The sequence below is a fragment of the Lampetra fluviatilis genome, chromosome 71, assembly GCF_964198595.1.
Source record: "Lampetra fluviatilis chromosome 71, kcLamFluv1.1, whole genome shotgun sequence".
NCBI classification, from domain to species: Eukaryota; Metazoa; Chordata; class Hyperoartia; order Petromyzontiformes; family Petromyzontidae; genus Lampetra; species Lampetra fluviatilis.
Window position 1 is genome coordinate 733,041 of NC_136345.1, and position 27,345 is coordinate 760,385.

Genomic DNA, 27,345 nt, shown 5'->3' on the forward strand with positions numbered 1-27,345 from the left:
CTATCGCAAGTGGTAGCGAATGTTTTCATGGAGAAATTTGAGACGGATGCCATCCAGACATCCACCCTACGTCCTTCATTGTGGAAGAGATACGTAGATGACACGTTCGTCATCTGGTCACATGGCCTGCCAGCACTGAACGAATTTCTCAACCACATCAATTCCATACACCCATCCATCAAATTCACCATGGAAGTGAAAAAGGATGGCAAGCTACCATTCCTGGATGTTTAGATCGAGAAGAAACCTGATGGCTCGCTGGGATACTCTCTCGACAGGAAAGCCACCCACACGGATGCCTATCTAAAGCCTGACTCCCACCACCATCCAGCCCAGAAGAATTCTCTCATCAAAACACTACACCATTGGGCCCGTTGCATCTCTGACCAGCATCACCTAGCCAGTGAGCTGGAGCACGTACGTACACCAAGCCCTCAGGATGAACGGATATTCTGAACATACAATCCGCAAATCTGTCTCCCTAGCCATGGGGAGACAAACAAACATCTGAGGATCCAACCAATACCATCACTTTGCCATACATAGCAGGGGTTACCAAAAATATTTCCAAAATCTTAAACAAACAGGAGATCCAGGTTCGTTTCGCCACAGTACACCAAATCCGTGATTTGATCCCATCTGTAAAGGATGTGATTCCTGATATGCCATACCCGGGTGTCTACAAACTGAGTTGTGGCTGTGACAGCAGTTACATTAGGGAAACGAAACGATATGTCTCGGACTACGTTCGTGAACGCAAGGCAGATCTGAAACACGGTAGGACCAATACCTCTGCCGTTGCTGATCATCGTTTTATGCAGTGCGCTCACACGAAATTGACTTTTTCAAGACGAAGGTACTCTGCAAACCCACCGGCTATTATCAGAGAATTGTTCATGAAGCCATCCAGATATATAAACACAGACACAACTTCAACCGAGAAGATGGATACAAACTGAACAATCATTGGAAGGACGTTATTAACCAGGTACAGTCTTAACTGACTGTGATGTTTCCATCCTACCTGCCTATGTAAGCTGTTATTTACGACTCTGTGTCTTTCTCTCTCTCTCTCTCTGCGCATTTCTCTCCGATTTCTACTCCAGTGACCCGGGTGCTGCCGCGGGGTCCACTTTCTGCCCTGCCTCCTTCCTCCTTTCTCTCTCCTCCCCCTGCAGCTGATTTCTCCAGTACTGCCGCGGTGGTCCACTTTACTCCAGTGACCCGGGTGCTACTGTGGGCTCCACTTTCTGCCCCACCTCCTTCCCCCCCCTCTCTCCCCCCCCTACTGCCGAGGCCTATATAACCTCGTGCCACGGCAGATCTCTCACCTACTTCAGCAGTTTCTTCATGCTGTGGTCGTCCCACCTGATGACGATTGCGTGTGTTGTGATCGAAACGTCGTGATCTATTATTTTTATACCGACGTGACTTTACCGAAAGAACCAAAGAGTATGGATTCCTGCAGTCACGAAAGCTTCAAATCAAGATTAGTTATACTCTTGCATAAGGTAAATAGTTATTAAAAAAATAAGAATAGATTTTACCCTTTCTGGAAATAAAACATATGAAAATGTTCAAACACCAAATAGATACCTTTTGTAAGGAATTATCTCTGCATTAACCACACGTACTTGTGATGAACATAAAACTCAACAATTTCTGATAACACCTGTTTTATTGCCAGAAAGGGTAAAACGTATTCTTATTTTTTCATATTAAATACTGTAAAAAAGGTCCTACATTTTTATTGTAGATATGAATAGTATACTTTAAGATTAGATTTTAAGAGGAATTATAGGAATCCAAGAATGTAATTTTAAAGGATATCTGCTTTTCAGTAAAAATCTTAATCACGTGAATACTATAGAGGCATACGTCGGTTTACGCCTCAAGATGCATTTCTGAAAACCAGAATCTCCATCTTAAAGTATTAAATTCGTAAATTTGTTTGGTGGATCGCAACGTGGTACAGTACACAAAACAGAGGATGCTCAAAAACCCTTTTTGTATCTATACAACAGTACATTGTCTATTGTACTAGTGTTTAAGCAATTGACAAATTACGAACAACTTCTTAGATTTAATGAAATCGAATTTCGGCGTGGACGAAATTTAACTTCGGGCACGCACCACGAGGTCATCATCCGAACAAACAAGAACAAGAAGCACCACCTGGCAGGCTGCCTCATCCGTCCGCGACAGGGTCGCAGTAGCAGCAGTAACGTCTCCACATTGCCTATCCAGGCATTCTCAATATGCTGAAGATCTTATGTGAGTTCTCTAAAAGGTATTTTCTTTTATCATGAATGAAGCGTTTAAATGTTTTTGTTAATATTATTTTGTATTATTGCGGTGGTGTTGTGGAAAGTGATGAAGGTGTATTTTTTTTTCTTGATTTGAAGCTTTCGTGACTGCAGGAATCCATACTCTTTGGTTCTTTCGGTAAAGTCACATAGGTAGAAAAATAATATATCACAACGTTTCGATTGCAACACAAGCAATCGTCCTCAGGTGAAAAAAAGTAAAGCAGGAGAACTGCTGAGGCAGGAAAAATATAGCGAGAGAGCTGCTGCAGCAAGAGGTTATATAGGTTTGAGATGGGTGCAATCCACGGGTAAGTGGGCGGGGCTAGAGATGGAATTTGCATGTAAATGTAAGATCGGAGAGCTGATATACCCCATGACTAAGGTGCTGAAGAGGCGGCCATTGTATTGCTAAGCTTAGTATGTCAATAAGAATAGGGTTCTTCCCCTTTTTTCTGGAAACAAAACTGAAACCTTTTTATGAGGAATCATGTCTGCATTAACCACAATACTTGTGTTCAAAATGCAAACAAAAAACACACTGATAATATGTGCATTGTCCTTGAAACTGATTGGTCCACACCAGAGATGGCTTTCTTTTGAGCCTCATCTCAATTGGTGCTAGACCAGATGACGCCAAAAGGCGTACACTATCAAAGTAATGATGGCTCGGGGTAAGCATCTATATCATTAGACCTCCTTTGCCAGGACGATTGCTTGTGTTGCGATCGAAACGTCGTGATATTTATTTTTCTACCTATGTGACTTTACCGAAAGAACCAAAAAGTATGTATTTTTTGGTAAGAAGTCGATTTGTAATGACTGACCGAAGCGCATTCCAATGTTTTAGTATTACATTAATGGGAAAACCCATTCCGATTTTACTCAAAATCAGTTTTACCAGTGTCTTTTTAAAGAACACATTACTCTTTGTAAATCGGGGGATACCTGTGTATGTATTATTAGTTTATTTGTATTAGTTTATAAAAAATAGTTTACACTCCTATAAAAATAATAGTCGTCATAAATACGGTATGTGGGGGAAAATATATATTAATATTTACCAGGTAAGGCGCACTGAGCTACATAGCTCTTTTTCAGAAGCGACCTGGCTATCACAAATAGCAGCCAAATATTCTAAACTCAAAATGTTGACTCTAAATGTGGAGCGAAAACCCAGAGGACCCAGAGAAATATCCACCCGACCACCAGGAGAGAGAGACACGCAATCTCCAAATATACAGGCTTCAGGGTCAGGATCGAACCCATAACCTCCTGTATGCCAGACAAGGTAGTTAAAATCTTGCCACCACATATCTCTATGGAATCATTAACAGCTCACCACCGTGGTGCCCAAATGAACGTGTACGGGTCTCTATGCGAGTCGATAGGTTTCTATGCAAGTCCTTGGTGAATGAGGTAAGACCATCAACTCACTACACCTGTGAACTTGGTTTCATCAGTCAGCCTAAACCCCGATTGGAACTCAGCATTTCACCATTGCCAGCTCAGTATCCCTGGCCTCTGAGCCACTCGACCTCCTGATATTGAGTTAAGAGCCATTCACATGCCTCCAGACCACGGCAGAAGAATGGATTGCATGCATATCACTCACTCTTTATTTTTCCAGTCCCTCATTATGGTGCTTGTTTTCTTGTACGCATCTTCGTCTGTGAAAAACACAATGAAATAAAAATTCAGATTTATAACGCATGCCATATTTTATGACATCTCAGAACCTTGCAAGTGGTAAATTGAATATATTCGGCAGTCCCGGGCCGATCCAGCGAAACTAGCAAAAACGTTCCAAAACTTGTAACCAGTCCAGCGATCGGCGCCGTGTGCATGACAAAAAAGTAGCTATGCTTTATTTCATTGCCAAATGTTATATACACTACATCATACACTAGATACAACAACTGAATTAATGAAAAAACTGCACGTATATACATTTTTCATGACTAATAACTACAGAAAATAAAACAGAACATATACAATGCGATCCGATGAAAAGTGTGCGTATAATTCGGCATTTTCAAGAACGCCAGTCTAAAGGCTGCATCAGTCCAGCGATCATCAAACACATTGTGTTGTTAAAACAACAGCGTAGTGGTACGGACATCACCCCATGCAGAGTCTTAACTTTTTACAATATGATATTTATTTACGCTAATATTCCATAGTAAACATATTTAAAACAGTCACAAAACATATACACAACACTCAAAAACATGTATTTTAAGAATGTGCAAAACTAAGCTATTTAAAATCATAATGATAAGTGATTATACGGCTTTTTTGAAAATCCGGCGCCCTTCCCTCCAAAGTCGCCGGTTAATCGATGATCTAGTGTACATATGTAAAGTTTTTATGGGTGTAGTAGGATTTATTATTATTAAGAAACGGTCATATAGCAATGAAATACCAATGAGCTACCAAACCATGCACACTGCTAAAACAGTATGTAAGAGATACACACCCACCCTCCTTGAAGGACTAGGGGCTCTGTCACATCTCGTGGTGGAGAGATGTTAACTACCTCACCTGGTATACAAGGGGGCGTGGGTTCGATCCTGACCCTGATGCAGCTATATTTGGAATTTGCTGTGTCTCTCTTTGTGGTAGTGTGCATTTTTTTCCCTCCAGATTTCGAATCAAAGTGCGTTTAGAGTATTTGGCTGCTATACATTTCCACATGATAAGCCACTTCGTTGAGCTATCATTTGTGGCCAGGTTCACTTCTGAATAAGAGCTACAGTACATAGTTCAGTGCGTCTTACCTGGTAAAATATATACTCCTGATGATGCTGGTTATAATAACCAGTGAAACATCGTACTCGAATTGTAAATGGTGTAAGTTTAGTCTCGAACACAACGGTGTGGTGAACTGGTAACAAATGGGCATTTGTTGGTTAGGTGACAAACATTATTTAATTGGCTGTGTTGCGTGGTGTCAGATTTAACGAGGCATTTATACTCTTTGGTTCCTTCGGACAGACGCGTGTGTTGCGCCCGAAACGTCCTGATTTATTTTATTTTATACCTACGTGACTTTACCGAAAGAACCAAAGAGTATGGATTCTTGCAGTCACGAAAGCTTCAAATCAAGTTTGAGGCATTTATATTTACGCGATCTAACCTAGAAAACCCTCTATTACGGGTAATATGGGTCTCGAAAGCCGATGTATTAAACCAATCTAAAAACAGATTTTTTTTTTAAATAGTTTAATAAATGGGATGCAGGAACATATTTTCTAATTTCGTTGATTTGCTCTTAATTTAGGGTAGTGCAGGTTCTTGCGACACAGGTTTGGCCAGATCATCACGTGGCCTCACCCAAAAATCAATTATATTATCAGTAATAATTTTGGCTGCGAAAACTTCCGTGTTAATTTATTGCACGAGCAATTTTTGTTTATTTATTCTTCTTTAAAATATTTTTATTGTAATAAATGTCATGTGATTAGTGCAATATTTCGATTTAAAGCTTTTGACTGCAGGGATTCATCTTCTTGGTTATTTCGGTAAAGTCACGTAGAAGGGAAATAATAAAATAATAAAAATTAAACATAATAAAATAAAAATTCTCATGACGTTTCGGCCACAACACAAGCATCCGTCATCAGGTGAAGAAACAGAGCTGTCGGAAAGACAGCGTCCCAATGAACACCGCCAAGCTTGGCAGCGTATATTTAAGCTGCGTCGGGGGAGGAGAGCGCCTTGACAAAGGAGTTTACATATCAACAGCGGAATAAGCATATTGATGGAAAATGCAGATATGGGATTAATCACTCCTTGTGGAATTTGTAGGTGGTGGGGGGTCTCAAAGTTATATAATGCTAGTGTAGTATGTAGGATTAGCAGTGATAAAGGGAGGAAGTAGGATTAGCAGTAATAAAGGGAGAGAAATTTTAAACGTAAGGAGATGCAGCAGCCAAACCCCCGCGTATCAAGCTCGTGCATTATGTGGGCAACAAAAAAGGAGGAGTTTCTAAAGAACTGCAAATGCCCTACTACAATATAATACACCTATGTGAAAAAACTAAATATGAACTACATCAATATAATCAATGTGCTCAATATACTCAATATACTCTCCAAGTTTGTTATCGGTTCACTATATGGTAGTCATTATATAGTGTAGCGTATACCCAGTTACTTAATATCCTTGGTTCTTTCGGTAAAGTCACGTAGAAGGGAAATAATAAAAAAATATAAATATAAAACAATACAAATTCTCACGACGTTTCGACTGCAACACAAGCAATCATCATCAGATGTGAAATCCACAGCAATAAAAATTTGAAAAGGATCTCAAAGCTATGTGGAAACCCTCCCCATAGAGGCTGTTAAATTTTGATTTAAAGCTTTCGTGACTGCAGGGATTAATATTCTTGGTTCTTTAGGTAAAGTCACGTAGAAGGGAAATAATTAAATAATATAAATATAAAACAATAAAAATTCTCACGACGTTTCGACTGCAACACAAGCATTCATCATCAACTTATTGGAGAGTATATTATGCACATTAATTATATTGATGTAGTTTATATTTAGTTTTTTCAAATCGGTTTATTATATGGTAGTTGGGTAGTTGCAGTTCTTTAGCGTCAATATGCTAAATTCCTCTGTTGATATGTAAACTCAGCTTATTGAATAGTATATTGATGATATTGATGTAGTTTATATTTTAGTTTTTTATCGGTTCATTATATGGTAGTCATTATATAGTGTAGCTTATACCCAGTTACTTAATGTTAATAGCTCAGCTTATTGGAGAGTATATTGAGCACATTGATTAAATTTATGTAGTTTATATTTAGTTTTTTTCACATAGGTGTATTATATGGTAGTAGGGCATTTGCAGTTCTTTAGAAACCCCTCCTTTTTTGTTGCCCACATAATGCACGAGCTTGATACGCGGTGGTTTGGCTGCTGCAGCTCCTTACGATTAAAATTTCCCTCCTTTTATTACTGCTAATCCTACATAATACACTAGCATAATATGACTTTGAGACCACCCCACAACCTACAAATTCCACAAGGAGTGACTAATCCCATATCTGCATTTTTCATCAATATGCTTAATTCCACTGTTGATATGTAAACTCCTTTGTCAAGGCGCTCTCCGACCCAGCTTAAATATACACTGCCAAGCTTGGCGGTGTTCATTGGGACGCTGTCTTTCCGACAGCTCTGTTTCTTCACCTGAGGACGGCTGCTTGTGTTGTGGCCGAAACGTCGTGATAATTTTTATTTTATTATGTTTTATTTATATTATTTTATTATTTCCCTTCTACGTGACTTTACCAACAGAACCAAGAAGATAGTGCAATATTCCATGAGAGCTTGAGCCATCATCATCAATCAACTACAATGATCACCACCACTATCCTCATCAACCCTGTAATCATGATCATATTTTTGCCCTGACTTTTTATGAATCCATTTCTGGATAAGAGCCCCTCATGCCATATTGGTCATTGGGATTATTTTAATTTACTTGAACACGCTGGTCAGTGGAGGTTTGGGGCGCCGCAATGGTGATATATTATCTCCCTCGCCTGGTATGCAGGAGATCATGGGATTCGACCCCAACACTGATGCCTGTATATTTGTAGATTGCATGTTCTCTCTCCCGTGGTCCCGTACATTTTTCTCCAGGTCCTCCAGTATTTCTCTCCACATTTAAAATCAACATGGGTTTAGATTATTTGGCTGCTATAAATATCCACACGATGATACGTCCACTTTGTTATGCTATCATTTCTGATAGCCAGGTCGCGCCTGCAAAGTATCGACAAAGCTCAGTGGGCTTTACCTGATAAATATAATGAATGGTGAAGGCAGGGAGCATGAACTTCAGGGCATAGTAAAATAAAATAGATTTTGCTGCACTGTCAACCTGTTGGTGCTTGGTGGTCTCCCATCCAAAGCACGACCCAGGCTCTTAATCTGCTCAGCTTCCGATATCTAATGAGATTGGGCGCAATCTTGGGTGGAGGATTTCTCTCAAAATCTGTCTGTCGCCTGATGTTGCGAGTTGTAATTACAGTACTCGAATTGCAAATGTTGTGGGTTTACTCTCCAACATACCGGTGTGCTGTATGCATAACAAATTTGCATGTTTTGTTTACGTACCAAACTTGACTAATTATCTGTGTTGGGTGGTGGCGAGTTGAAGGACACATTGTATTCACGCGATCTCACCCCAAAAAACATTTATTATGAGCCTTGGGTGATTTGTTCATAAGGCTATGATTTTGTCATGGTGGTCATGGAAATCGTGAAATTGAATGGAGAAAGGTTATTAGAAAAGCCCAATATTTCAGCCATGTCCTTTATTTCCTATTCAAACATTCTGAATGTCACAGGTTGAAACATAAATTAAGTGTTTTTTTTTAAGTGCAATGATGTGGGCCGGAAAATAAGACGTCTGGTATGGGCATTGTACTGCCCCTATGCAAACTGTTAAATGATTCAGCTCGCGCCTGACTCACAGGTAACCAACCCCGGTCATATGGCCAGGCACTCTTTAATTCAGAACTCCCCTCTCCTCTCTCGCTCTCCATTTGTTATCCTCTGCTCCACATTCCTTGCCAGTCAATAATTGCCTAAAGGGCTTTGTACCTGATGATGACTCACTGAACAATCATGTCTAAAATTTACATCTTCTCCAGCTTATATGATTAACTGGCCAGGTGGCACTGAGTATCCAACACATGCTAAGAGTCTATATCACTACTGACGATACTCACCTGACGTGGTGGACGCTGCATAACACGGAAAATCAGGAAGATAAACAACCCCTCTGATTGGTGCTTAATGAACTTGAAAGGGGATTGGCAGGGAAATCGAAGGGATTGGAGTTAGAAATACAAAATGGAAAGAGTGGGAAATGGATTACTGACAGGAATGTCAGTTGGGGATCCATTAGAGAAAGTGGAATTTGATTAGTTGGAGGGAAAGTGGGTCAAGGAATCTTCGAGAAAGGGGCTTGAGGGATATATAATTAGGGAGAAGCGAGAGAGTTCAGGACACTTGGAGAAAATATCATTCTTGAAGACCTGCATGTGTCTCGTGCCTGAATAAAAAAAGATTCCTACTGTTGAAGATTGCTATGTAAAGTGTCACGACACGTGTAGAGGTATTATTGTGCACTCCCCATGCCGTCAGCTGGTAATATTCCACACGTGTCAATAGGGGGCAGAAGAGTGACTGAGCCCAGTGTCCAAAGACTATGGCCCAAGGGGCCAACGGTTACCCCAATGAGATAGCGGATCCAGGGCCGCAGACCCCAGACCCTAGGAGGGGGCTGGGGGATGACGTCACCCTCCCAGGACTTGGTGGAAGGTTCTGGAAGGAAGGTGTGGCCGGGGCGCGGCAAGTCACAGACCTGTATAAAAGCCGGACCTCTGAACGGTCCCGGGAGTCGTCCACCCGAAGATCAAGAGCTTCCTGAAGAGAAGAGCCCAATGGGCAGAGCCGTACCCCTGGCAAGGGTCGGCTCCAGCTTATGAAGACCAAGCTATGAAGACCAAGCTTCACTCAAGAAGGGTTAGAATAACCTCCGTATTCATACGGGAGGACTACCTCCTCAGTGTATCAGGTGTAAGGGTCCGCTAACCCTTTGTGTTAGGGATTTATTGTTAATAAAATACGTGTTGCCCCAGAGAGACTCTCCTCTAGTTATTGATCCACTACACATGTATAAAAACGCATTAAAGGTTTTTGGCTCAACATGAAACATAAAACCTGAGCAATTGTCGGCATCGGTTTGGCCGCCTTTGCACTTTTGCATGTCGTCTACAAATTGAGTAGCTTTTTTGAGACACAATTTTCATCAAAGACACTGCCAATTAAAAAAATATATCATCATGGTCTGACCAGAGATCCTAGACCACAGATAATTTTCATGCCAATACGCAATGGCGATTTAGTGAGCATATACACCAGTTGTACGTGTCTCTGTGTTGTTGAAAATATAGATGCAGTAGACTCGATTATCCGTCTGCGGATTTATCCGATTTCCTGGTTAACCTGAGATTTTGACACAAATGAATGACTAAAAGATTTCACTTAAATCCAAATTAATAATCTAAAAACGGTGATACATTAAATTTCGATTTAAAGCTTTCGTGACTGCAGGGATACATTCTTATTATTTGAAATATTTAGCACAAGTCACGTGCTTAAAACTGATCTAATGTGGTCTAGTTAACCTGAAATCCCCGTGATCGCCTCTACAATATAGTGGTTGCATATCTTTACAACAGTGGGTGGAGTTGGATTGATTTTGATTGGCGTCGCTCTGCTATCCACTTCGTGGAGTTTTCTGTGCTGGAGCAGGAAAGTGCTATCACTGAGCACGTGTGAAGTACCGGTGAAGACGCTGGACACCCAAGTTGAGGCACACGTATATTTATTTCAGCTTATCGGTACAGGACAACACTAGAGGGGGTAGCGGCCCCCTCACCCGGATAACTGGGGATACCCCCTAGCTAATCTCACCTATCCCCAAGTCCTCCTCTAACGAGCTAGGGGAGGCTAACTGGCCCGACACTGGTGAGTCGGGCTACGGTCTCCGGAGTCCCAGGGTCTAACCCTGGTTCACGGAACCACGCCTCTGGCTCGCTCCTCTGCAGCCCTGACAAGGGCGGCGTCGAGGGGAGTCCAGGGCTCTAGCTAGAGGATCTTCACTCTTCCTCCTTCGTTCCCAGACTGAGCCCCGAGCTCTCTTTGTCCTCCCCCTTTATACCCCCCAACAGGATCACAACCCCCCAGGCTGCCTGATGCGGACGTCGCTGCGGGCACCCCCCCCGTGTACTCCCGTAACTCCGCCCACTGTGTTTGTTACCCATTGGATCGTATGCACTTACAGCCCTCCCGTAACAGCCCTACATCACCCCCCCCATTACAGCTCGCAGCCGTCCCGGCTGCAACAATTCCAAATAAAGGAACAATTACCCCTCGACCCCGTGTGTGCCTCATTTTTTCAACAAAATGCAAATAGAAGAACAACAACAAGAACAACAACCATACCCCCGAAGGGAATGTCCGACGCACCCCCCCCCCGCATAAATACGAAATCCGTAAGCACGTATGTACAACTAGCCAGGAACTCCCCCATCACACACAGCACACCCACGACACACAACGCACCCACAACACACACACCGCGCCCACACAACACAACACACTCAGTGTGCAAGGAGCACACCACCGACGCAGCATACAGTAACCATGACACGTGAAGGAAAATAAATAAGAAAAGTTTTTTTTTTTTTCTTTTTCTTCCTGCTGTATATTATAAGAGTCTGCGCATTTTAGCGCGCGGCCTTGCCGCAGGCCCGTCACACGGGGCAACCCCGGACGGCGGACCATCCGGTGGCGGCTGTCCCATGCGAGGTGAGGTCGCGATTGAAGTCGCGCGACTGTCGGCATCACCTGTGGGGGTTCCAGGGCGTGAACCCGTCATTCCCGGTGCACCTGTGGGTGGGACAGCCGGCAACACATCAGGCGAGAGCAGCGACGGACCCTCCGAGTCGGTCGACCCCCCACATGCTTGGCCTCGCGTGCGTGGCGTGGGCCCCCGCACCGCAACAAACGGCTTCAGCCTAGAGGGGTGTACAAACCACCGGCGCCTCCCCCATTGGATTCGAACGCACTGAGGCCTCAAAACCTCAATAACCTCGACGGGGCCCCGCCACGGGCGTACGAGTTTAGAGGAGGTCGCGAGTGGTACCTGGGGACAGTGCAGCCATGCCCTGTCCCCCGGCTTCCACTGCAGCACGTGCGCGCGAGCCAGTCTGAGGCGCTCGTTCGCCTTCTGACGCCTGTCAGAATTTAGCCTCGCCGCATCCCGCGCCTCAGTCAGTTTGTCAAGGTTAAATTTAACGTGATCGTCCAATTTAGATTTGCCCAGCGGCACGGGGATCTGCAACTGTGCCCGAACAGGTGGGTCGGGTTCGCGGCCATACATAAGAAAGAAAGGTGAAAACCCCGTCGCAGCATGGGGAGCCAATCTGTATGCCGCTAGAACCCCTTGAATTTGTAAGTCCCAATCAGCCTGTGAGTCCGAAACTTGCTGCGACAACATAGACGTGATGGTGCGATGCAGACGCTCGACCATCCCGTCCGTTTGCGGGTGATAGGGGGAGGTTCGAATTTTTTTCGTTCCCAGGAGATCACAGACTTGTTTTAGGAGTTTCCCCGAAAAATTTCTACCCTGGTCGGTCAACAACCGCTCCGGGGCACCTTTGTCCATGACATAACCTTGGACAAAGGCGTCGACGATGGCTGCTGCCGACTGATTCGCCAGGGGCCAGGCCATAGGCCAGCGCGTAAAATATTCGACCCCAGTAAGCAAATATTTATTTCCCCTGGAGGTGGCGGGGAATGGCCCCAGAATATCCAGTGCGACCAGTTCATTTATTCTGGAGACCTGGATGGATTGTAAGGGCGGGTTCGACTCCCGTGCCGGTGGTTTGCGCTGCGCACACTGAGGGCATGCCGCCAACAGATCAGCGACATCCCTTGTCATACCCGGCCAAAAAAAATTCAGCTGAAGCAAGGCGAGTGTTTTCTGGGTACCTAGGTGGAGGAGGCGCTCATGAGCAGCCCACACCACCTTACCTCGTAGGCCAGAAGGGACCACCAGCCGGTGACGCTGGGATTTCCCGTCCCAATGCATAAGCAAGCCCGCATGGGTTTCCCATGCGTCGGCATGACCCGTCACACGCCCCCTCTCCCCGGCGCGACGACGCAACGCGAGGAGGGAGGCATCCTCCAACTGGAGGCGCCCCCATTCATCAACGGGCAATCCAAGCAGGGAATCTCTCCCCTGTTCGGCGATATCAATGGGGACTACCGTTTCATCGTCGGCGGCCGCCGCCAGGACCGGAACCATCACGTCCCCCACTGGCTTGCAACGCCCCGACCCCAGGAGACATGCGCATTCGGAGGCGGTTGGCATCCGTGACAGAGCGTCAGCGTTGGTGTGGCGAACGCCCTTACGATAAGTGGTTTCAAAACTGAAATCCTGGAGGACCTCCAGCCATCGGGACAATTGTCCCGATGGCTGTTGAACCTTCAGGGCGTACTGCAGTGCCGCATGATCTGTGCGGACGGTGAAATGCCGACCGTACAGATATGGGCGATACTGTTGGATGAAATAGACAATTGCCAACAGTTCCCTACGGGTGACACAATATCTTTGCTCCGTTGGAGACAACACCCGACTGCCGTACGCGACCACCCGTTCCACGCCGTCAACCACCTGGGAAAGCACGCCTCCAATACCCGTGTTGCTCGCGTCGGTGTCGAGCAAAAACGGCCTCGAAAAATCTGGGTAAATCAAGGGAGGAGCCTTCACCAGCGCGTCCCGAAGGGAGCAGAAAGCAGCTTCCTCATCCTGACCCCAGTGGAACCGAACCCCTTTAGATGTTAACGCGTGTAGGGGTTTGGCAATTGTTGCAAAATTAGCGACGAAGCGTCGGTAATATGATGCGAAGCCAATAAAACTCCTGACCTCTCCCACCGAGGTGGGAGTCGGCCAGGAGCTGACACACTGCGTTTTGGCGGGATCGGTAGCAATACCCGAGCGCCCTACGATGTGCCCCAAATAACGCACCGACTCGCGTAACAAATGGCATTTTTGGGGCTTAAATTTCAAATTAGCAGCCCGCATCTTTAGGAAAACCGCCCGCAACCTCTGGAGATGTTCATCAAAAGTTTTACCAAAGACAATAACGTCATCCAAATAAATCAGGCACGATTCCCATTGCAATCCAGCCAAAACCAATTCCATCAATCGCTGGAAAGTTGCCGGCGCTGAGTGTAAGCCCATCGGCAACCGGTTGAATTGGAACAGGCCGTGCGGTGTACGGAAAGCAGTTTTAGGCTTAGAATCATCGTCCAGAGGAAGCTGCCAGAATCCCGAAAGTAAATCTAGTGTGGAGAAGAATCGCGCTCCCGCCAAAGCGTCCAGCGATTCGTCCATCCGTGGGAGCGGGTATGCGTCGGCAACCGAAATTTTATTAAGGCGCCGAAAATCCACGCAAAACCGCAACGAGCCGTCCTGCTTTTTAACCAGGACGATCGGCGCTCCCCACGGGCTGGTGGAGGGAGAAATGATGTCGGCGGCTAACATGTCATCAACAGCCGATTTGACATGGTCCTTTTCGGCGGGACTTAACCGAAACGGATTTTGGCGAATTGGCGCGCTGTCACCCGTGTCAATATGGTGACGCAGCAGATGAGTGCAACCCAAATCATATTTATCACGACTGAAAACGTCGGAAAATTCCCTCAGTAGCGTTCTAAGCTGTTGGCGCTCTGAATTTGTCAGGTCCGTCGATCCCGCACAAAGCGCGTCGATCCACCCTTCGTCGCTGTCCGAATGTGGGAGCATCCGGGAAGCAGTGCCAACGTGGTTCGCGACAGGTTCCTCGCAGGGCACTGGCGTCGCGTGAGCGAGCACCGTCCCTTGAGGAACCACCACCGTCTGCGATCCCACATTTAGGACCGCGATGAAAGGGTCCCCGTCCCCTCTTACGACGGTCTGGGCCGGAATCAAATGAGGCCCATTAACCCCGGCCCTAGACGGTCCCAGCAAAACACCCTGATCCCCTATGCCCTTAGCGAAGGGCTTACGAAGTTTCAGAGGCACTAGCATTTGAGCTCCCGGCGGCACACGAACAGTTTCAACGACGAACGCCGGTACCGTCGCGAACGCCGACCGAGCCGCCGCAGGGGATGGCAGGAACGCCATGCGCCGCCCCGATGGAAGCTCAATGCATCCTTGGTCGATCAAAATACGAATGGGCATTTTACCTAAGAAATCCGTCCCCAGCAGGCACGGAACCGCCAGCGAGGAGGAAACGAAAATCGGCCCCGACAATTTGATGTCCCCAATAGAAATTTGCGCTCGAATCTGTCCCATGATGCCGAGAGAGCCCCCGTTAGCGGCATAGAATGGGACGTTAACCGGCAGTAAAGGCCGGCTTTGTACGGGCAGAATATTGTAAATTAATTCCGAAATGATTGTCGCCGATGCCCCCGTATCGACCAAGATGCGTACTTCTACCCCGTCAATGTGTCCGACTACGGCCGACGACCCTGACGACGCGGCTACCACGCGATGGGCCAACACGGACCACTGTTTGGGCTCGATTTGAGTCCCCGCAGTGATCCGCGCTGGCCCCTCGCAACGCGACATCGGCCCCCCGTTTGTTGTGGTGCGAGAGCGTGCAACGGGTAGGTGCTTTGGCCAAACATGTGTGGTGCCGCGACTCGCCGGGTCATGTTGCTGGAGCTTGGGAGGAGGAGGCCCGGCGTCCCGTCGAGCCGTCGTCCCGCGCTGTCGAGGAGAGCGGCACCCCGAGGCGACGTGGCCCCGGACGCCGCAGTTGAAACACCGCGGGAGCCCCGGTGGAGACGACGGGCGGTTGAAACGGCTTGACCCGTCCCGGGCCGACCGTACTTCTTGCGCCTGTTGCCGTCGATGGTCGACGGCGAAGAGCTCCTCCGTCGGAAGGGTGGCTGCAGCCACCGCACGCCCTGCCGATGCCCTGCTGGCTTTCCGCCGCAGGGACAGAAGGTTGGCGTGAAGGAGGCGCGCCGCCTGAAGAGAGGTCATCTCGGCGTCCTCCTGTGCGACGACAGCGATGTCCAGGTCGTCTGCCAGGAGGAGTATTTTCTCCGTGACCATCGCGTCCACGCCATCGTCGTCCATACGGGGAAAAGCCGTCTTAGCCAGCGCTAGGAGGCTCGTCCTGTATGCCAGGGGCGACTCCTTCTCACCCCGCTTGCGCTCGTAGAACCGCTCTCTGCATTCCGCTGAAGGTCCATAGACCCCGGCCAGCAGCTGTAGTGCCTTCGGCAGAGTAGACCGCTTCTCTTTCGGCGCCGATGTGAGGGCGGCGAGCGCGTCTGCGTCGAGGAGCGCCGGCAGCGCGCAGAGGGCTTCATCGTCGGACCACCTTGCCATTTCTTGGTGGGCGATGAAGCGTCGCTGGAAGCCGCCCCAGTCGCCCTCTGCACCAACAAATTCTTTCAGCGGAGGCAGCCGTTGTTGTAGCGCAGCGTTCGCCTTGGACGTCTGTAGGCTGCTATCCCCGGGACTCGGCTGTGCGTCGGCGCGAATGGCAGATGGAATCGCCTGTCGCGGATGTGATGACGCTCCCTCCGCTGGAGATGACGCAGCTGTCCCAGCGAGAGCGGTGTCGGACCCAAGGTTGAGCCCGGCCACGCCCTCCGCAACTGCCGTGACGATGGCGGGAAATTCAAAGTTTGAGTTTTCAGAAATGGCGGGAAGGCGCTCAGGTTGACGACTCCCCTCGCCCCGTGGTGGACCACCAGCCCCCAGCCGCGTGATGTTTTCCAGCGTGGCGGCAGCGGCGTACAGTAGCTCCGCCAGTCTCTCGTGAGCCAGCCGTAGCGCGTCTGGCTGCGGCCCCTCTTCATGCCGATGCCCCGGTAGGAACGCGTCGGCCCCCGGCTGCGCCATGTCTTGGTGAGCCGCCTCGGGCTCAACGACTTCAGCAGTGTCCTCCTCCGGTACTCTGGCTCGAGCTGTCTGACGTGTTTCCATGTCCGTAGTACTTCTGACACCAGATGAAGTACCGGTGAAGACGCTGGACACCCAAGTTGAGGCACACGTATATTTATTTCAGCTTATCGGTACAGGACAACACTAGAGGGGGTAGCGGCCCCCTCACCCGGATAACTGGGGATACCCCCTAGCTAATCTCACCTATCCCCAAGTCCTCCTCTAACGAGCTAGGGGAGGCTAACTGGCCCGACACTGGTGAGTCGGGCTACGGTCTCCGGAGTCCCAGGGTCTAACCCTGGTTCACGGAACCACGCCTCTGGCTCGCTCCTCTGCAGCCCTGACAAGGGCGGCGTCGAGGGGAGTCCAGGGCTCTAGCTAGAGGATCTTCACTCTTCCTCCTTCGTTCCCAGACTGAGCCCCGAGCTCTCTTTGTCCTCCCCCTTTATACCCCCCAACAGGATCACAACCCCCCAGGCTGCCTGATGCGGACGTCGCTGCGGGCACCCCCCCCCGTGTACTCCCGTAACTCCGCCCACTGTGTTTGTTACCCATTGGATCGTATGCACTTACAGCCCTCCCGTAACAGCCCTACACGTGCATCATCGATCAGTCAATCGTTAGTATTAATTATAAATCGAAAGAGTAACAATCAAAATCGTCAGTTGTGCTTCATTTTTAACGATTTATCCAATCACTTATTATTTCGTGGGTTTTCATTTATAAAACTGTTCATTGATACACATAATTTTCTTAACTTACACGTATTTCATACCTGTGTAATATGAGGATGCACCCCATTGGCTGCGGGCTGAGACCCGCAGCCAATGGGGTGTATAGCAACATCGAGAAGGTTCCAGGGGTGAGGCTTATGATTGGCTGCGTGGCATCACGTGAGCCAGGTGATATAAGGGGTGGAAAGAGACATTTCATGGTCAGTGTGGAGAGGTTCGAGAAGAGACCACATTCTGCGCCTCTGGCACGCCAGCGGCCACGTGGCAGGCCGGAGGCTGTCTCCCGAATGCCGTTAGCCAGCGGTGTGAGGGAGCGAGGAAAGCGAGCGAACGCCACGCTCGAGTAACGGGAGTAACGGGAAAAAAGAACCCAGCGGTGTGAGAGAACCGTGTAAATGAAGAACGAATAAAGACAAGACAAGAGATACGATAACGTCCGGAGTGGGTTTATTACACCTGCATTAGTGCTTTTTAACATCTAAATACGAGGAAATGATATATTTTTGGATTATTTGCGAATTTGAATTATCTGCAGCAGTCCTCCTCGTCATTAGAGCAGACAATTGAAAGTGGACTGAACATTTGTTGAATCCAATCTTGATTTGAAGCTTTCGTGACTGCAGGAATCATTACTCTTTGGTTCTTTCGGTAAAGGCACGTAGGTAGAAAAATAATTTATCACAACGTTTCGATCGAAACACAAGCAATCGTCCTTAGGCAAAAAAATGTCAGCAGTAGAACTGCTGAACCAGGAAAAACACAGCGGGAGAGCTGTTACAACAAGAGGTTATATAGGTTTGAGGTGGATGCAACCAAAGGGCAAGCAGGCGGGGTCTGAAATGGAAAGGAGTCCTGTCACCACACACACACACATCAGCTGTGTTAATGGGAGAGATTAGCATGTCAAGATTAGCACTGTGTTAATTGGAGAGATTAGAGAGAGATTAGCAAGTTAATGTCAGCAGTGTTGCTGACCGTGGCCTGCTGTTTTGTTTGAGATGTCGCACCAGGAAGCGGTTGGCGCGCAGTGTTTCATAGTTATTACAATCGCATAATTGAACCTCATGGTGGGACCACGGGGTCCCGAATAAACGGAAGTCAAAATCGTAATAAATTAATTTATTTTTTGGCCACTCCATCCCACCACGCACATAATCGCCAACTGGCGCGGGTCATTCTGTTGTCATGTCGTCCAAGCGCAGCGAGGACGAATGCCGTAGTCATAAACAAAACTTTGAAACTTTGATTAGCACATCGTGTAGAGAGCTCGTCGAGAGAAATAGATTTCCGTATCGTTTGCCTTTCACAGACATATAATGACGTCATAACGCAGCCGGCGGCATATGGGACCCCGGGGTCCCGCCATGAGGTTCAATTTTGAAAGAGGTGACTGCTGGGCGCAGGTCATGAACCTCTGCAGAAAAAAACCATCAAAATCTGCTGACGCTCGGTCAGGTCAGACGCTAGTTTGCTCTGCTGAGAGGGTGCAAAGGGGAAGTGACCATACCTTTATTGGCTTGATCGCCCGGTTCGCTGCAAGAAATAAGAAACATAGTGTATTAGAATCATGCACTTTCATTGCTCATGATATAAGGTAGACAATAATCGTGTCTAACATTTTTACTAAATATGATCATCATTACTCATTGAATTTTTTCTCAAATATGTTACGTGAATATATAATATAAAAACAATTTGTTCATTTAAATAATACATGGTTGTGCAGGTGAATGGATGTAAGAGATGGTGGGGTGTAGCAGTGAGTCTTAGTGTGTGCAGATATGTCGTGGTTTGTGGTGTGTCAGGGTGTTGGTGGTGTGTTTGAAGTGGGCGGTGTTGTGTGACGTGTTGGTGGTGTATTGGAGATGAGTTGTGGTGTGTGAGTTTTTCTGGTGGTGTATCGAGGGTGATTCTAGAGGTGAGGAGGTTTGTAGACGTGTAGTGGGTAATCAGGCAGAGCGAGACTCACTGGAGGCAACACGTTTATTTATGACCTTAACAGAGTTTACACAAAGGGGCAACGGCTCCTTCCACCTGATACACTACGGAGGCATCTCCTCCAGACTATTCTGCCCTCATACTGGTTAAGCTTCAACCCTACACTGATTAAGCTTCAGCTCGACCCTAGCCAGGGGTTCGGGTTCTGCCCTCTGGGCTATCGTGCCCAGACACTGGGTACCCGTCCCGACCCTAGCCAGGGGTTCGGGTCCGGTCCTCGGTCTCTTCTTAGGGCGAGTCTTCGGGTTTTCAGTTGGCAGCTCCAGGTCTTCAAATGTTCTACAGCAGCCGGACCCATTCAGGGGTCTGGCTTTTATAGTCAGCCCCGTCTCTCTCCACCCCCACAACTCCCAATTGGTGATAGGGCAGTTGTGGAGAGAGTGGAGAGTTTCCCATACCTGGGTAGTGTGCTCATGACCGGCTCTGGTTTGACAGCAGAGGTCTCACTCCGAATCAGTTCAGCGGCATTATCTTTTCATCAGTTGCGTAACACTGTGTGGAAGCTACCTGGTCTGTCGCTCCATACAAAGCTTCAGGTCTACTCGGCCAAAGTCACTCCCTTCCTTCTCTACGCTTGCGAAACGTGGACCCCACCTAATGTAACATCTTCGTCGGTTAGAAACATTTAGGCTGGCCTGCCTATGAACCATCCTGGGTTTATCCAGGCTGGATTGTGTGAGGGCTCACATATCCTTGAAAGATCTGGACAAAGTCCCATCGGTGAGCTCCTCTGGCAGGCAAGGTTGCATTGGCTGGGCCATTTAGCCCACATGCCCAGTCACCGCATGCCTAAACAGCTTTTGTTCGGCCAGTCGAGGGGGGGCTAAACGGGCACGGTACGGGCTAGAGAAGAGATGGAGTTGTGTGGTACAGGAGGATGTGGAGCTGAGTGGACTTGCTGATGACTGGTACTAGCGGTGTCAAAATCGGCCTCTGTGGAGGAGGCTCGTGAAGGACGCGGAGCGCCGGGTGGTTAAAGCACAGCAAGTTGGCACAGTAGGGGACACAGGTGGTGCATCAGCCAGTCATCTCAGTCAGTCAACCTATTTGCACCTGCTGGGTCTGCCCCATGGCCTCCTGTTTGTAAATGTAGAGGGGAAAAAAACGGAGGAACCCAAGAAAAGTCCACGCGACCACCACGGGGAGAGAGAGAAAGAGAAAGACGCAGACACCAAATATACAGCCGCAGACATCAGGGTCCGAAACGAACCGAAGTACACTTGTATATCAGGCGAGGGAGTTAACATCTAGCCACCGCAGCACAAATCACTGTACTTGAGGTTGGTAAAAGCTGTGAATATGCACTGTGTGAGCAAAAAAGTGCTGCACAGGTGGCGCAAGACTGATGAGACGCGCATAAGGGGCCGTCCATAAATGACGTCGCTCACCTTGGGGGGGGGTCAGACATTTGTGACGATGTGTGACGAGGGGGGGGCTTGAGAAATGTGACGTCACATAAAAATGTTATAATATTCCTACAACATCAGAGTGCAGCGCCACATTAAATACGCACTACGATGACAATAGTGTAAATCGATTTGAAGCATGTCTTATTTTCAAAATGGAAATATGGTTTTGGGGGAGGGCAGAGCTTTTTGACGTCATATTTGAGGGGGGGTCTGACTTTTTGTAACGCCGTGTGACGAGGGAGGGGGGGGGTCAAAAATCGTGCAAAATCGCGTGACGTCATTTATGGACGGCCCCTAAGAACTTTGTCCATTGTGAATTTTGAAGTTGTAGGCTATTGTGACTATTATAGTTTACAAAGACAAATAGCCCTTGTATAGCCTGAACAGAATGTTGGAGCAAGTGTTTTAGCAAAGTAGCACCTATGAAGGCCGGCACTGTGGCACACAAGTGGGTGGGTGGCCAGCACCATAACCGGTCGCCTTTTGTCTCCCTAAGTGGTGATGTTTACCCACCGCACCAATTAGTCATTTGAGGCTGAGTCGACCTAAAGGAGGCCCAGAACCAATTCAGATAATCGCCGTTGGTGGCTGCGAGCAGGAATCATACTCTGGCCGCCGGGTTTGTAGCGTAGCGCGCTAACCGCTACACCACATACAGTCGAACCACGTGACGTGTCTTTGATAAGCAATGAGCAAAATACCCTGTCTTGTAGTGAAATAATTGTTTTAATTGTGGACTTGAAAGAAATTTATAACATTTTGATACGATACGAAACGACAAAACACTTCCAGGTCACATTTGCAGATTTAACGACTGCTTTGGTGACCAATATTATCAATAATAGAGGTTTTTGGGTTAGATCGCGTAAATATCAATGCGTCGAATGGTAAATGTTGTGAATGCACACTTCAACACACAACCGGTTAGTGCTGAACTCGGAACGAATTAGCTAAGTTGTATTTACGTGACAAACCTTACTGATTGGCCGTGTCGGGTGGTGGCGAGATTAACGACACATTTATACTTACACGATCTAACCCCAAAACAAACCTCTATTTTAGATAACATTTACAGTATATTAAATTACGACAGTAAATCTCTGACCTCTTAGTCACCACCTTGGTCGTTTTGTCTTCTTTTGGTGTTACAACTCCTGTGGGGGTCACACACAGAAGCCGTGAAAAGCGCATCGACTGAGTTTTCAATGTATCTCTGTGCACGTGTGTGCGAGTGGATTCGATAACTCGTAAATATCAAAGACGTTAAAAACACCTGAGCATCAAGTTGTTTTTCATGCTGTAAGGGTTTTACCATGACGAGATCATTCCACGTATATGTGGTTAATGCACACATGAATCCTTGCGAAAGGTTTCAGTTTCGTTTTTTAACATCTTAACGCCTGTTTTATTGGCAGAAATGGTAAAACATTTTCTTATATTTTCATACTGGCAAGGGAGGTCCAATGATGTTAATTTGACAATATTGCAAGAACAAATTTGCAATGAAAGAAAATCACGAAAAGTTTATTTTCGGTGTTAATTTCACTTTCACTGAAAGGAAAATAACGATTGATATGACTCTCCCTCTTTGTACATACACTGTTGCCTATCCTGGATATATAAATATATTTATTCAAGAAGATCTTTTGGTTACGTTTTTTGTCATACCAAAAAACTTGCTAATTTTATTTTTTGTTGGCCCTTGTAATTTCCGTAGGCCCTGGGCACAGTGGCTACTGTGGCCTATTAGATAATACGGCGCTGATCAGTGCACATTGCAGCAGAACGAGACAGGGGGCATGGAACAATAGGAAAGAGAACAAAAGAAACCCATCACCTCGGTGGCTATGATCGACGGAGCAAACTTTACTCTTTGATTATTTCGGTAAAGTCCTTGCAAAATGTTTCAGTTTGGTGTTTTAACATCTTAACGCCTGTTTTATTGCCAGAAAGGGTAAAACGTATTTTTATTACACGCTTTTTATTAACTTACTCTGTCTGTTGTTGTCGTTGTATCCTCAAATATTGTAACTCAATTTTTACCCACTTCCCAATGTGTTATCGACTGCAAACTTGGTATACTTATGTCATACTGATGACTACTATATTCTATCATTAAAAAAATATATTTAAAAAAAATGTAATGTTATGTTTCGGCTTGGGTCTAATTGTCCACGGTAAACTGACTTTGGCTGTAAATCACCACGGTCCCTTACGTTATGGGAAGCTTCGGGGCCACTTCCTGAAATCGTGGAGTTCTTGCATTACTAGTACGGTACATTTCATAAAAGCGTGTTTAAAAAAAAGTTGTTTTAAATATTACTTATTTATATGTCAAATTAAATCTACTTATCTACGGCTTACAGCGTGCTCCCATTGAATGAGGAACAGACTGAACAATGCACCTATCAACAGTAACGAAATCTGTCCAGCAGCTGGAAGAAGAACCAACGCGTGAAACAAGCTAACAGCGGCGATAGTAGTAACATGGAGCGGAAGAACCAGCTGTAGGAAGTTATTACTGAAGGCCCAACGAAACAGAAGTGCTGAGGGCCTACATAAACCTTAATCCGGATCTGGCGTTGATGTTTACTCTATTGAGAGCGATATTGGCGCACACGCAAAATAAAGATTGATTGACTCGTTTAAACACTTTGTGTTTTCACATAAAGTGGTAGTTGGGTATGAGATTGGGATGCATTTAACTCGCCCAATCACTCCCTCGCTTACTCAGCTCACTTATTCACTCAGAACACTCACTTACCCACACACTAACTCACCCACTCATTCACCCACACCACACCACTCACCCACAAAAACACCCGACTCACTCATTCACCTACACCACACACACACCACTCACTCACCTGTCGTTGTGCTGGCCAGTCGATTCATGAGGAAGGATTTTCCAGTTCTGTATTTTCCAACTATTGCCACCACCACCACCGGTTTGTCGATTTTACCCAGAAGATCAGCTGTTTCTTTGTTGACGTAGAACTTTGAGTACTCGTCGGTCATGATGAACGGCAGAGGCCTTGGTGGATATGGAGATGACATGGTGATACGTCTCTGTGCGTTTGTGTGTATCTAAGTGTGTTTATTTGTTCCTATAAGTGTGCACTCCTGTACGTCTCTATGTGTATCTCTGTATGTCTAAGTAGTGTTCTCTGGGGTGTTTGTTTCTATGTTAGTTTCTGTGTGTATGTATGTTTGTCACTACATTTCTGTGTATATGTACGTGTCTGTTTTTTTGTGTTTATGTTTATGCGTGTGTCTAAGTGAGTGTTTATGTGTATGTCTGTATCTTTCAGTCTGCTGTGCCTCTGTGTCTATGAGTGTCTATCTCTAAGTATCTCTGTGATTTATTAAGTTGGTCGGTGTCTATATTTCTCTGTGTCTCGGTATCTCTAAAAGTGTCAGTCTCTGTGTATGTGTTTTTGTATGTGTCCTGAGTTCGTGTCTACGTGTTTTTCTCTATCTCTAAGTCTATGTCTCTGTGACTGTGCGTGTCTGTCTCTTGCCGCGTAAATCTCGCGCAATGAAGGGCAGAGCGTTTTTTACCTTTAAATTCCTTCTATGTGTATGAGTGGGGTTTAAACAGGATGTGCTGGTTTAGACTTGGTTAAGCGAATCTTCCTTTTTGGAATGAGAAAAAATTAACAACACACACACCTACACACACGTAATGATGATTATAACATCATTAGACCTCCTTTTCCAGTACCAAAATATAAGAATAGGGTTTTTCCCCTTTTTTCTGGCAACAAAACTGAACCTTTTTACAAGGAATCATGTGTGCATTAACCACAATACGTGTGGTCACAATGCAAATAAAAAACACTGATAATAAAGGCATTGTCCTTGAAACTGATTGGTCCACACCAGAGACGGATTTCTTTTGAGCTTTGTCTCAATTAGTGCTAGACCAGATGACACCAAAAGGCGTACAGCTCAAAGACAATGCAATATCAAAGTAATGAGGGCTTGGGGTAAGCATCTACATCATTAGACCTCCTTTGCTAGTACAAAAATATAAGAATAGGGTTTTCCCCCCTTTTTTCTGGCAACAAAACTGAAACCTTTTTACAAGGAATCATGTCTGCATTCATCACAATACTTGTGGTCAAAATGCAAACACAAGTATTGTGGTTAATGCATACATGAAAACAAAGTTTCAGTTTTGTTGCCAGAAAAAAGGGGAAAGCCCCTATTCTGATGATTATAACAATGATCATTGTTTTTTATATAGCGCTCTATATGTCAGGGCAACTCAAAGTATTTTTAATCCTACCACATCTAAAACATTTAACAAGAGAACCCATGGCAGTTGTTCCTGGGGGGTAAAACGTGACAGCACCTTGCCTGCAAACCATCACGAGTCTAATTTAACTCGCAGGTTCTCACAACCGGTATTACGATGCGTATTTTGTGTTTGTATTAACATGGTTTGCTACGTACGGTGCAAAAGAAGTTCAACATATATAGAAACATACATTAATACAAATGGTGTCCGACATCACAACCTCAATCAACTGACAGCCAAACAATACAAGTTGTTACACGTACAAGAAGATGTCGTGCCACAGACTTAAACCGTCTAACACCTAGGCTTTTGTGACCAATATTTTCCACAATGGATACTTTTGGGTTAGATCGCGTGAATATAAATTTGTCGTTAAACCCGCCACCACCCGACACAGCCAATCAGTAAGGGGTTGTCACGTAAACTAAACGTAGCCAATTTGTTACTAGTACAGCACGAACCGGTCGTGTGTTGGAGTGTAAACCCACTACAACATTTAGAATTTGAGTACCTGGTGACGTTTCGCCAGTAATCAAGACAACAGCCAGCATCATCAGGCGACAGCCCATAGTTGTGGAGAAATCCTCCTATTTCGGTCTTAAATAGTCGGGGGTAATAAATGTGACTTAAACAACCGCCGCCAACATCTCACACCATCGGCCAGATTTCAAGAAGGCTTCTGCCAAACTCGCCCCACGAAGACCCCATACTTTATAAGATTGAAAGCATTTTTTAAGCAGGTGATAAGGCGGGTCGAGGTTGCCAGAATGATTGGCCTAGAATGTGCAAAAAATATGGCATCTCTCACTGCCGATAAAATATCTCATACAGCACATATTAATTCTTCGAAATTTTGGAAATATTTAATTGTCTGTGTTGAAGATAAAAAATCAGCATAGCTCATCAACCGTCTGTGGCACGTTTTATCTAATTACGTGTATTTATTATGAGTAAAAATGTATGTAGACTTCATGATGTTTAGTAAAAAAATGTTTTTTCCAGAAATGTAGGCAAGGAACGAGACCCCCTCATGCTATCATGATGTATAATTGAGAGTGTACTTTGAGTAATTACGAGTTTTCGTAGCATTTCCCAATAATATTTACCTTTATTATAGTAGAAGATTCATGTGCTTTTATAATGTTTTTATACCCGTCTCTTCCCCTCCGACGAGGCTTCGCAGAAAGCTCTGCAAAAATAGCAGACCATTTCCTGGGGTTTGGAGATCGTACCACCATTCTCTCCCTTAAGGACAGTAAAAGGCTGTGGCGCTGGAAGCTATTTTTTAAATGGAATTAGAGAGGAGAGTGATTTGTGATCACGGGCTAACGAGGCAGATTAAATCTCCTCAACAAGCCGCGACCACAACTCACCCTGCGGTAAGCCTCCTCATGCTGCAATGTTGTATATGGTGGGAGTGGGCCTGTAGTTTTATTTCAGCCAGCTGGAACACCTCCTCTGTCAGCCATGGTCTCCGGGGGGTCTGGACTGTAAACTTAATGTAGCCATTACAGCTACATGAGCCACAGTCCTGAAGCTCACCCATTTTTGCTTGGCATCAGGAAGAGGGGGGGAGGGATTATGGTAACACCACCTGCAAGAGATGATACAATTCTATTCCCACTTGCAACTATCAGGCTATTGTGAATTTGAATGGGGTCCTAGATAGACACCCACAACCGCAGTGGAAGAATGGCAGGTGCATTTTACAAATGACAAACCGATGGTCAGTAGGCAGATCGGCTCCACGGTAGGTCCTGGTGTCAATGACATGGGCCTACATCTGATTTGTCATTAACGCCCTTTGTCCTGGAGAATGTTTTTATATACAGTATAACCCCTCAATCTAGATTTGATATAACCCCGCTTAACGACCACCCCTATTAAGGACTAATCGCTTAAAAACGAACCTCCATTAAGCCCAAAATGTAGTTTATAGTGTAGTGTATAGTAGTGTAATGTGTATTAGTGTATAGTAGTCGAGTTCCTTCATAGAGCCCAATGTGTTCGCTTACCGACCCCATTCCATTGTAAATATTAATTC

At 46.1% G+C, this 27,345-nt stretch overlaps 1 protein-coding gene across 1 annotated transcript in view; it reads right to left on the bottom strand.

The window, feature by feature from the left end:
* Positions 1-24,055, bottom strand: part of LOC144952959 (guanylate-binding protein 1-like) — a 126,189-nt gene extending 102,134 nt beyond the window's left edge. Inside the window, exons 1-4 of the mRNA XM_078883446.1 lie at positions 23,866-24,055; positions 22,104-22,152; positions 19,099-19,124; positions 3,922-3,976 (exon numbers count right to left, since the gene is read on the bottom strand). Coding sequence (XP_078739572.1) covers positions 3,922-3,976; positions 19,099-19,124; positions 22,104-22,152; positions 23,866-24,055 — 320 coding nt within the window. The remainder of the gene's footprint in view (positions 1-3,921; positions 3,977-19,098; positions 19,125-22,103; positions 22,153-23,865) is intronic.
* Between the last annotated feature and the right edge of the window lie 3,290 nt (positions 24,056-27,345).